This window comes from Anolis sagrei, chromosome 11 (assembly GCF_037176765.1).
Source record: "Anolis sagrei isolate rAnoSag1 chromosome 11, rAnoSag1.mat, whole genome shotgun sequence".
NCBI classification, from domain to species: Eukaryota; Metazoa; Chordata; class Lepidosauria; order Squamata; family Dactyloidae; genus Anolis; species Anolis sagrei.
The window spans coordinates 24,089,820-24,102,518 of NC_090031.1; the positions used below are offsets into that span (position 1 = coordinate 24,089,820).

Sequence of the window (12,699 nt, forward strand, 5' to 3'; positions counted from 1 at the left end):
GTTTATTTATTTGTCGTGTCAGAATAACCAGTCAAATTATATTACATTTCTAACAGAGCAAAGCAAACAAGCAGATTACAAAATTTGTGAGTATGAGAGTTGATTAAATGTCCTTTGACCAGTATCTGGCCACTTGGAGTGCCTCTGGTGTTGCTGCAAGAAGGTCCTCCCTTGTGCATGTGGCAGAGCTCAGGGTGCATTGCAGCAGGTGGTCAGTGGTTTGCTCCTCTCCACACTCGCATGTCGAGGATTCCACTTTGTAGCCCCATTTCTGAAGGTTGGCTCTGCATCTCGTGGTGCCAGAGCGCAGTCTGTTCAGTGCCTTCCAGGTCGCCCAGTCCTCTGTGTGCCCAGGGGGGAGTCTCTCATTGGGTATCAGCCATTGGTTGAGGTACTGGGTTTGGGCCTGCCACTTTTGGACTCTCGCTTGCTGGGGTGTTCCAGCGAGTGTCTCTGTAGATCTTAGAAAACTATTTCTAGATTTAAGTCGTTGACGTGCTGGCTGATACCCAAACAGGGGATGGGCTAGAGAGGTCTCTGCCTTGGTCCTTTCACTATTGGCTGCTACTTCCCGGCGGATGTCAGGTGGTGCAATACCGGCTAAGCAGTGTAATTTTTCCAGTGGTGTAGGGCGCAGGCACCCTGTGATAATGCGGCATGTCTCATTAAGAGCCACATCCACTGCTTTAGTGTGGTGAGATGTGTCATCTGTTGAAGAGTTATGAAGATGGAGGCATTACTTTTCATTCAACCTTAGTACAAGGTATCATCTCTCCAAGCAAAACGGTGACTATGTTCCAGTCATCTCATTTTTGGGGATTTCATTTGGATCACGCTTCTGCTTCTTGATGTCAACAGTGGAAAGGGAGGGCACCACAGTCCCAGAGGGGTCCTCCTCGTAGCCAAGAAGGTGACTTCAAGTTCATTGGGGTTCCATGGCCGAGAGGAGATTTGAACTCAGTTCTATAGAGCAGCATCCAATGTTCAAGCCGCTGCATTATATTGTCCCACTCAGGAAGAGGCTCCTGTCCATCATGCAAACGTAGGAAGCTGAGAAAAATATATATACAAAAGTTGTGCCTGTATCCAGTTTACACGGGCACATTTTGAAATCAAAGCTGATTAAAGTCTTCCTCTTTGGCGGCGTGGAGGAAAGTCGGGTTTGTGATCTCTTTCCAGCGTTTCTGCTCGTTCTCGCCCATTGAAAACATCCCTTGATGGGATTCCTGTCTCTAGCGGATATCACCTTTGAAATGCCCCTGTGGACGTTCCTTCTGGGAGTTCAGAGATCCAACGGTTCCCAGGCTTTGAGCCCATCATAACAAGGCTTGGGAAGGTGACATCAGGCCTGAGAAGAGCTAAAAACACGTTTGAGGGAATCTTCTCTTCAGTAGTAAATATCTACTTGTATTCATTTAGGTTTCTCAGTTGTTAGACTGATATACCTGGTTATCTCTTTGAACTGTTAGGAACAAAGATTATGACAATGCACCAAATATAGAGCAGATCTTCAGAAGTTATTTCAGTTGCCCAAAAACATCTACAATCCCATAAAATATATTTGGTTTTAAATCATGCTCCCAAGGAACAAAATAAGTAGTCTTCGTTAAAAATAAGATAGTTGGTTTACTTACAAACTTAATGTATACATTGCTTATCAGTTGAAAGTTTAAACAGCAAGTTCTCTAGGTTGGCACCCCTGGGTGGGTCGCGAGGGGGTGTCAGAGGGGTCGCCAAAGACCACCAGGAAAACACAGTATTTTCTATTGGTCATGGGGGTTCTCTGTGGGAAGTTTGGCCCAATTCTGTCGTTGGTGGGGTTCAGAATGCTCTTTGATTGTAGGTGAACTATAAATCCCAGCAACAACTCCCAAATGTCAAGGTCTATTCCCCAAACTCCACCAAGGTTCACATTTGGGCATATTGAGTATTTGTGCCAAGTTTGGTCCAGATCCATCATAGTTTGAGTCTACAGTGCTCTCTGGACGTAGGTGAACTACAACTCCAAAACTCAAGGTCAACGCCCACCAAACCCTTCCAGTATTTTCTGTTGGTCATGGGAGTTCTGTGTGCCAAGTTTGGTTCAATGCCATCGTTGGTGGAATTCAGAATGCTTCTTGATTCTAGGTAAACTATAAATCCCGGCAACTACAACTCCCAAATGACAAAATCAGCCCCCCACCCCACTAGTATTCAATTTTCAGTGTTTCGGGTATTTGTGCCAAATTTGGTCCAGTGAATAAAATACATCCTGCATATGTGATATTTACATTACGATTCATAACAGTAGCAAAATCACAGTTATGAAGTAGCAACAAAAATAATTTTATGGTTGGGGGTCACCACAACATGAGGAACTGTATTAAGGGGTCGCGGCATTAGGAAGGTTTAGAACCACTGCTCTAAGGCATTCTGTTGCAGTCTCTTCTCTGTTGCATACAGACTGACAATACATTACTGACTGAATACTGACTTCTAAAATGGAGTCTCAGTCTGAATAGTCCCAGCTGAAAGTTTAAACAGCAAGTTCTCGAAAGCGTTCTGTTGCAGTCTCTTCTCTGTTGCATACAGACTGAAATACATCATTGACTGAACACTGACTTCTAAAATGGAGTCTCAGTCTGAATAGTCCCAGCTGAAAGTTTAAACAGCAAGTTCTCGAAGGCGTTCTGATGCAGTCTCTTCTCTGTTGCATACAGATTGACAATATATTACTAACTGAACATTGACTTCTAAAACGGAGTCTCAGTCTGAATAGTCCCAGTTGAAAGTTTAAACAGCAAGTTCTCGAAGGCATTCTGATGCAGTCTCTTCTCTGTTGCATACAGATTGACAATATATTACTGTCTGAAAACTGACTTCTAAAATGGAGTCTCAGTCTGAATAGTCCCAGTTGAAAGTTTAAACAGCAAGTTCTCGAATGCATTCTGATGCAGTCTCTTCTCTGTTGCATACAGATTGACAATATATTACTAACTGAACATTGACTTCTAAAACGGAGTCTCAGTCTGAATAGTCCCAGTTGAAAGTTTAAACAGCAAGTTCTCGAAGGCATTCTGATGCAGTCTCTTCTCTGTTGCATACAGATTGACAATATATTACTGTCTGAAAACTGACTTCTAAAATGGAGTCTCAGTCTGAATAGTCCCAGTTGAAAGTTTAAACAGCAAGTTCTCGAATGCATTCTGATGCAGTCTCTTCTCTGTTGCATACAGATTGACAATATATTACTAACTGAACATTGACTTCTAAAACGGAGTCTCAGTCTGAATAGTCCCAGTTGAAAGTTTAAACAGCAAGTTCTCGAAGGCGTTCTGATACAGTCTCTTCTCTGTTGCGTACAGACTGACAATATATTACTGTCTGAAAACTGACTTCTAAAATGGAGTCTCAGTCTGAATAGTCCCAGTTGAAAGTTTAAACAGCAAGTTCTCGAAGGTGTTCTGATTTAGTCTCTTCTCTGTTGCATACAGACTGACAATACATTACTGACTGAAAACTGACTTCTAAAATGGAGTCTCAATCTGAATAGTCCCAGCTGAAAGTTTAAACAGCAAGTTCTCGAAGGCGTTCTGATGCAATCTCTTCTCTGTTGCGTACAAACTGACAATACATTACTGACTGAATACTGACTCCTAAAATGGAGTCTCAGTCTGAATAGTCCCAGCTGAAGAGAGAAAGCAATCTGAATTATGTACATAATAAATAACTAGTAAAGAAGGCTTGTAGAAGGTTGCTATTTCCAACATATCTGGCCAAGAAAAAAATAGTATATGGCTCTCCATAAAGTCCATAAAGTCAGGCAACCAAACCGATCTTGGCACCAGAAACAGGTTTCTTCTATGGTATGTTTCGAGAGAAATTGTGATTCAGTTCCACAGAAAGGGTGGAGTTGGCAACGCCTGACATGTGAAGGCAATGGTAGGACGAAGGAAAAGAATTGCACAGCTTAGCAAGGGAGGACTATCATTCCCCAAACCCTTCACCGTTGTGAGCAAAGCTAGGTTAATATGATTTTTCTTTTCTCTTTAATTTTTCTTTCATTTCGGCTGCGGAGGTGCAATGGGTTAAAATGCTGAGCTGCAGAACTTGCTGGTGGTTCGAATCCGCAGGATAGGGTGAGCTCCTGCTGTTAGCCCTAATCTAGCAGTTCGAAAACATGCAAATGTGAGTAGTGTTATGTTTCAGGACCACCCGCGATAAGTGAAAATCCGCAAAGTAGGGATGCTATATATGTACTACCTCAGCACGCGCGAGCCATAGAACCGCCCACTCCTCTCTCCCCCTAGTCCCCTCTTTCTCACTCACTCAATCTCTTCGCCTTCTCTTTCTTCTCCTCTTTCTCCTTCCCTTCTTCCCCCCTCCCTTGCTGGAGCCGCCATTCCTGCTTCTCCACTGGCTTGGGGCTCTCACCCGTTTGCCCGAGGAAGAAGCCCTCGTGGAAGCTGCCTTGGTGGCCCTCTCTGCACCCCTCGCTGGCGCCACTTCGGCTAGGCTCTGGGAAGGACGGGGCTCTTCGCCAGCCACACACACATGCCTCCCTCACAGCTCGCTGCCTCCGCCGGCTAGAGTGATGCTTCTGGCTTCCAGGAAGCATGTAAACATTGCTTCCCATGCACCTACGTCACCGCCAAGGGGTCCCTTGCTTGCCCCCTCCCTGCCTCCCTGGGGCAGCGCAAGATCCATTCTTCTGCTCTGTGTGACAAAAGTCTGTGGCAGCATCTACGCTGGAGAAACAACGCACTTCGATAATGGGTATACAGTGTATCCTTCGCTACTTGCATATTTTAAATTCATATTTTTTGAAAAACTGCGAAACAGCGAGTCCGCGAAAAGCGAACCACAAAGTAGCGAGTCGGCAAAAAGCGAACCGCGAAGTAGCGAGTCCATGAAAAGCGAACCATGAAGTAGCAAGTCAGCAAAAAGCGAACTGCAAAGTAGCAAGTCCGCGAAAAGTGAACTGCAAAGTAGCGAGTCCGCCAAAAGCGAACTGTAAAGTAGTGAGTCCGCAAAAAGCGAACTGCAAAGTAGCGAGTCCATGAAAAGCGAACTGCAAAGTAGCGTGTCCGCGAAAAGCAAACCGCGAAGTAGCAAGTCAGCAAAAAGCGAACTGCAAAGTAGCAAGTCCACAAAAAGCGAACAGCGAAATAGTGAGTCCGCGAAAAGCGAACCACAAAGTAGCAAGTCAGCAAAAAGCGAACTGCAAAGTAGCAAGTCCACAAAAAGCGAACCGCGAAATAGCGAGTCCGCGAAAAGCGAACCACAAAGTAGCAAGTCAGCAAAAAGCGAACTGCAAAGTAGCGAGTCCGCGAAAAGCAAACTGCAAAGTAGCAAGTCCGCAAAAAGCAAACTGCAAAGTAGCAAGTCTGCGAAAAGCGAACTGTAAAGTAATGAATCCACAAAAAGCGAACCGTGAAGTAGCAAGTCCACGAAAAGTGAACCGCAAAGTAGCGGGTCCGCGAAAAGCGAACCACAAAGTAGCGAGGAAACACTGTATATCAGAAAGGAGGTGAGCCCTAAATGCTCTCCAAAATGTGGCAGCTGAGAACAATGGGTGCTGCCATCCCTTGGCACATTCGCTTCTAGTCTGACATCAATGTTGGGCTTCTCAGTCTTTGAAAACCGCGAATGCCAGAGTCAGGAAAAAAAAAATAGAAGGAGGTCAGCGAGTATCACGTTTAGAAGCGATAAGGAATGAATGGGACAGCGCTTTTGTCTGCTTGCCAAGAGCCTTCGAAGAGAGCAAGAAAGTTTTATTCTGCTAATAAGTTAACTAGTCATCTCTGGGGCCAGAAAAAGAAATGAACCTTTGGCAAGCATCGGCGAAAGAGGAGTGGAGGAAATGGAGAACTTCTGAATGGGGACATGGCATTTTATAGCTGGGGGAATGGTTAGGAAAATGGGAGGGTGAGAGAGAAAGGAGTTCCCATCGCTCTGCAAAGGGCTGGATGATATAAAAACTCTGGGGCAGGACAGCTATCTGAATCCATGCACCATGGCTTGGCTTCCCGGCTTGGTTTTCTTCTGCCTGTATTCCACTGCGGCAAAAGCAGCCTCCGGAGAAGGTAAGAGACCTTTCCAGCCTCCCTCCGAGCCCAGCACAGCTTGGCTCTTCCGAAGCCTAATTTTGGAAAGAGGCACACGAACCAAAGCGGGTGCTGACAGCAATCCCCGATGCCTGCCTTTCTTATAATACACACTGAGAATTGGTTCATAGCTTTGTAGGTGTCGATGCCTCTTTCGTGTTCGGCAAGGTTGGATTTCAGAAGGTTGGCTCCTTTGGGACCATAGCAATTTCTTTTTTCTTTTCCAAAGATGAAAATCAAAAGGTGATGATTTGGGGTTTGCTTAATAGCCTGCTTTTGTTGGAACTGTCTGGAGGATAATAATAATAATAATAATAATAATAATAATAATAATAATAATAATAATAATTCGAAAATACATCACACAGTCTTAGACACTTGGGAAGTGTTCGACTTGTGATTTTTTGATACGAAATCCAGCATATAGATCTCATTTGCTGTGACATACTGTGCTTTTGTGTCAGTAAAATAATTGGGAAGTATCCGACGTGTGATCCGATACAACAGCCAGCAGAGTGACCTTGTTTGCTGTGAACTCATCTTGTTGGGTTTCTAATAATAATAATAATAATAATAATAATAATAATAATAATAATACAGAATCATTATACAGAATCATATGTATTATATGTATTATACTTACATAATCATATTATAATCCTAATACATAATCATAATACATCATAATACATAATACATCGAAGTGTTCGACTTCTGATTTTGAGATACGAAATCCAGCATATAGATCTCGTTTGCTGTGACATACTGTGTTTTTTGTCATAATAATAATAATAATAATAATAATAATAAGCCACCCCATTAGGATCTGCATGCATTATTTGCCGATACTTCACACAGTCCTAGACACTTGGGAATTGTCTGGCGTTTGATCTGATACAACAGCCAGCAGAGTGATCTTGTTTGTTGTGGACTCATCTTGTTGTGGACTCATCTTGTTGTGTATCTAATAATAATAATAATAATAATAATAATAATAATATGTATTATATGTATTATAATTACATAATCAAATTATAATACATAATCATAATACATCACACAGTCCTAGACACTTGCGAAGTGTTTGACTTGTGATTTTGAGATACGAAATCCAGCATATAGATCTCGTTTGCTGTGACATACTGTGTTTTTGTGTCATAATAATAATAATAATAATAATAATACAGAATCATTATACATAATCATATGTATTATATGTATTATACTTACATAATCATATTATAATCCTAATACATAATCATAATACATCACACAGTCCTAGACGCTTGCGAAGTGTTCGACTTCTGATTTTGAGATAGGAAATCCAGCATATAGATCTCGTTTGCTGTGACATACTGTGTTTTTTTGTCATAATAATAATAATAATAATAATAATAATAATAATAAGCCACCCCCTTCGGATCTGCATGCATTATTTGCCAATACTTCACACAGTCCTAGACACTTGGGAATTGCCTGACGTGTGATCTGATACAACAGCCAGCAGAGTGACCTTGTTTGCTGTGAACTCATCTTGTTGTGTTTGTAATAATAATAATAATAATACAGAATCATTATACATAATCATATGTATTATATGTATTATACTTACATAATCATATTATAATCCGAATACATAATCATAATACATCACACAGTCCTAGACGCTTGGGGAGTGTTCGACTTCTGATTTTGAGATATGAAATCCAGCATATAGATCTTGTTTGCTGTGACATACTGTGCTTTTGTGTCATAATAATAATAATAATAAGCCACCCCATTAGGATCTGCATGCATTATTTGCCGATACTTCACACAGTCCTAGACACTTGGGAATTGTCTGGCGTTTGATCTGATACAACAGCCCACAGAGTGATCTTGTTTGTTGTGTACTCATCTTGTTGTGTATCTAATAATAATAATAATACCATGATGTTTGGGTCTCTATTAAACAACAACAACAAACAGGGTCTTATAGGGAAAACGTTGAAGAGAAATAATAATAATAATAATAATAATAATATGATGTTTGCGTCTCTATTAAACAACAACAACAACAACAGACAGGGCCTTAAGGGAGAAAGATAGGGAGAAATAATAATAATAATAATAATAATAATAAAACAACGACTTCTATGATGTTTGGGTCTCTATTAAACAACAACAACAACAGACAGACAAGGACTTAGGGGAGAAAGTTGGGAAGAAACAATAATAATAATAATAATAATAATAATAATAATTATATATATATATATATATATATATATAATAAAAATGTAAAGTTCGTTTGTGGGATTAACATGACTCAAAAACCACTGGACGAATTGACACCAAATTTGGACACAATACATCTCTCAGGCCAACGAGTGACCATCACTCATAAAAACACTGAAAAACACAGCAGAAGAGACTTAAAAAGCCAAAAAACAAAAAATACATTACAACACATATGCAAAACCACATATACACACAAATCACACATATATACACATATACACAAATACACACACAAAACACATATACACAAAATAATAATCATCATCATCACCATCAGATACTTCATACACTCCAAGGCATTTGGGAATTGTCCGACGTGTGATCGAATACAAAAGCCAGCATAGTGCTCTTGTTTGTTGTAGACTCATCTTGTTGTGTATCTAATAATGATAATGATAATGATAATGATAATAATAATAATAATAATAATAATAATAATGTGATGTTTGAGTCTCTATTAAGAGAGATAAGCAGGGTACACATAAAATAATACTGAAAATAATATTGTTTAAAAAATGTATTGTCGAAGGCTTTCATGGCCGGAATCACTCAGTTCTTGTGGGTTTTTTCAGGCTATATGGCCATGTTCTAGAGGCATTTCTCCTGACGTTTCGCCTGCATCTATGGCAGGCTTCCTCAGAGGTATATGTTTAAAAACTTTGAAAGCACTTTAAATTACATCTTTACTTCCTCCTTTTGTACCTTTCCTTTAAATGAGATGACTATGAGAGCTGTTCAGCAGTGGAACTCTCTGCCCCGTGTGGTGGAGGCTCCTTCTTTGGAGGCTTTGGAGTAGAGGCTGGATGGCTGTCTGTCGGGAGTGCTTTCAAGGTGATTGTCCTGCTTCTTGGCAGAATGGGGTTGGACTGGATGGCCCACCAGGTCTCTTCCAAATCTAAGATTCTATTATTCTATGTTCAGCAGTGGAACTCTCTGCCCAAGAGTGTGGTGGAGGCTCCTTCTATGGAGGCTTTGAAACAGAGGCTGGATGGCCATCTGTCAGGGGTGCTTTGAATGCATTTTTCCTGCTTCTTGGTAGAATGGGGTTGGACTGGATGGCCCGCGAGGTCTCTTTGTTTACATTCCCCATATCTCAACCTTGGACCCGGTTCTCTTTATTGCCTGAACTTTATAGAAGATAAGAGATCAATTATAGAGGTTTTTTTTTTCAGCTTTGCATGCTGAGAGTGGAAAGTTCAAAAAACAGTTTTTGAGAAAGGACCAAGAACTGCTGGTGGGAAAAGACTGCTTTTTGTGATTCAAAACCCAGAAAGAGGTTGTTAGGTAGAGGAAAGTGGGCAGGGAGAGGTGGAGAAATCCTGCCAAGCCAAGGATCATGCAATCCTTGGCTTGGCAGGATTAAAGCAAGGCTTGTTTGCTTCTCTATTCTGTTCTAAGGGAGTAGATAGACTATTAGATCAATATAGAGATGGTTGAATAAATGATTAAACAGATAGACGATCAGACAGATACATAATTAGATGGATGGATAGCCTGTGAATTTTATATGAGATATAGATGGAGGGATAAATAGGTAGATAAATTAGCTGATGGAGAGAGAGAGAGAGATAGCTGACAGATAGATTAGACAGGGAGATAGATTGAAATGGAAGATAGCAGGCAGATAGATAGATAGATAGATAGATAGATAGATAGATAGATAGGATAGAGGTATTGGTGAATGGATGGATGGATGGAGAGATAGACAGATAGAAAGATAGACAGATCAAGATGGATGGATAGATAAGATAGATGGGTGGGTGGGTGAATGGATGAATAGATAGAAAGAAAGAAAGAAAGAAAGAAAGATAGATAGATAGATAGCTGACAGATAGATTAGACAGGGAGATAGACAGATTGAAATGGAAGATAGATAGCAGGCAGATAGACGGACAGACGGACAGACAGATAGATAGGATAGAGGGATGGGTGGATAGATAGATAGAGAAATAGAAATTAGATAGATAGATAGATAGATAGATAGATAGATAGACAGACTGATCAAGATGGATGGATGGATAGATTAGATAGATAGATAGATAGATAGATGAAAGATAGATAGATAGAGGATAGATAAACAGACAGACCGATAAAGATGGATGGATGGATAGATAGAGAAATAGATAGAGATAAGATAGATAGATAGATAGATAGACCGATAAAGATGGATGGATGAATGGATGAATAGATAGATAGATAGACAGACCGATAAAGATGGATGGATGAATGGATAGATAGATAGATAGATAGATAGATAGAGATAAGATAGATAGAGATAAGATAGATAGACAGACAGACAGACAGATAGATAAGAAAGGATGGATGGATGGACAGATAGAGATGATAGACAGATGGGGATGGGTGGATGAATAGATGGATGGATGGATGGATGGATGGATGGATGGATGGAGATAGATAGATAGATAGATAGATAGATAGACAGATAGATAAAGATGGATGGATGAATAGATAGATAAGACAGATGGGTGGGTGAATGGATGGATAGACCAATAGATAGATAGATAGATAGATAGATAAGATAGATAGATAAGATAGATAAAGATAGAGAAAGAAAGATCGAAATGGAAGATAGAAAAGATAGGTGATAGATAATAAAAGATAAATAAACAGATAGACAGATAAGTAGATGTTATATAGATAGATAGACAGATTGAAATTGAAGTTAGATACAGAAGACAGATTGATGATATATAATAAAAGATAGACAAAGATAGATGGATGGATGGATGGATAAGATCGATAAGATAGATGGGTTGGTGAATAGAGAGAGAGAGAGAGATACACAGACAGACAGACAGACAGATTGAAATGGTAGATACAGAAGATAGATTGATGATATATAATAAAAGATAGATACAGACAGGTAGATGATAGATAGATAGATAGATAGATAGCGAAAGTTAGGTGTGATAGACAGACAAATGGATGGTGGGATGATACAGATCAGTGGCTCCCAACCTTTTTTTGGATCAGAGACCACATTGACCAGAGACCAATCTCCAACATGAGTATTAAAAGGGATACGAATCAGTTGTTGATCAACTTTAGATTCGGTTTGGTTATTTGGGGTGCTGATTCAGAAAATTGCATTGGATAGACCACATCAGCTCTAATTTATGATACAGAACACATGCCATCCAGTAGCTGCTGTCTGCTCACCCACAGAAAACCATATTTAACAAGCTTTGGCACTGTACAATAAGTACAAAACTTTATTACGGTTACTGACCAGCACAAAATGGAGCACAAGCACCCTGGGGGGGGGGGGGGGGGAAAGGACAACTCCCCAGTGAAGCAGTTATTTAAAAAGTAGATTAGAAGACAGTTTAAAATCACATTTTAAAACACAGGTTATTGTAACAGATATGGAACCCAAGTGGGGGGGAGAGGGGAGAGATTGATAGGAGGGGTCAAAAACACTGGGGAGGGCACTAAAGGGGAAGGGAGAGGCACATTGAAAGTCTAGTAGCATTTCAGCTGAAACATGTTGCTCTAACTACATTCCCAACAGGTCTCCCTTGCTGTGTATCTGTCTGTCCGTCTCTCTGTCCATCCACACATCCATCAAACTATCTATCCATCTAATTTTCTGTCCACCTGTCTCTCTCCCTGTCCACCTGTCTGTTCATCCATCCATCCATTCATCCAACCAACCAACCAACAATTATCTATCCGCCTATTTCTCTCCGTGTTTCAGTCTGTCCATCTGTCTCTCTGTCCATCCATCCATCCATCCATCCATCCAATCAATCATCTATCCATCGAATTATCTATCCACTATTCTCTCTCCTTATCCAATTCCATCTAATTATCTATCCACCATTGTCTCTTCCTGTGTTTCCATCTGTCCGTCTGCCTCTCTGTCCATCCATCCTCCCATCCATCCAACCAATCATCTAGCCATTGAATTATCTATCCACTATTTTCTCTCCCTGTGTATCTGTCTGTCTGTCTGACTGTCCGTCCGTCCATCCATTCAGCCAACCATCTATCCACCCTATTATCTATCTACCATTCTCTCTCCCTGTGTTTCCATCTGTCCACCCATCTCTCTGTCCATCCATCCATCCATCCATCCATCCATCCATCCAATCATCTATCCATCGAATTATCTATCCACTATTCTTTCTCCTCATGTATCTGTCTGTCTGACCATCTGTCCATCCATCAATCCAACGAAGCATTTATCCACCTATCTATGCACCTATCTCTCCCCCTGTGTATCCGTCTGTCAGTCCGTCACTCTGTCCATCCATCCATCCATCTATCCATGTAATTAACTATCCACCTATCTCTCTTTCTGTGTATCCAT

The 12,699-nt window shown here is 40.7% G+C and overlaps 1 protein-coding gene across 1 annotated transcript in view; it reads left to right on the top strand.

Annotated features, from left to right (window-relative positions):
- Nucleotides 1-5,648: 5,648 nt before the first annotated feature.
- CA4 (carbonic anhydrase 4) overlaps nucleotides 5,649-12,699 on the top strand; it is a 48,310-nt gene continuing 41,259 nt past the window's right edge. The window contains exon 1 of the mRNA XM_060757001.2: nucleotides 5,649-6,065. Within this exon, the coding sequence (XP_060612984.2) occupies nucleotides 5,996-6,065 (70 nt within the window). The 5' untranslated portion in view covers nucleotides 5,649-5,995. The remainder of the gene's footprint in view (nucleotides 6,066-12,699) is intronic.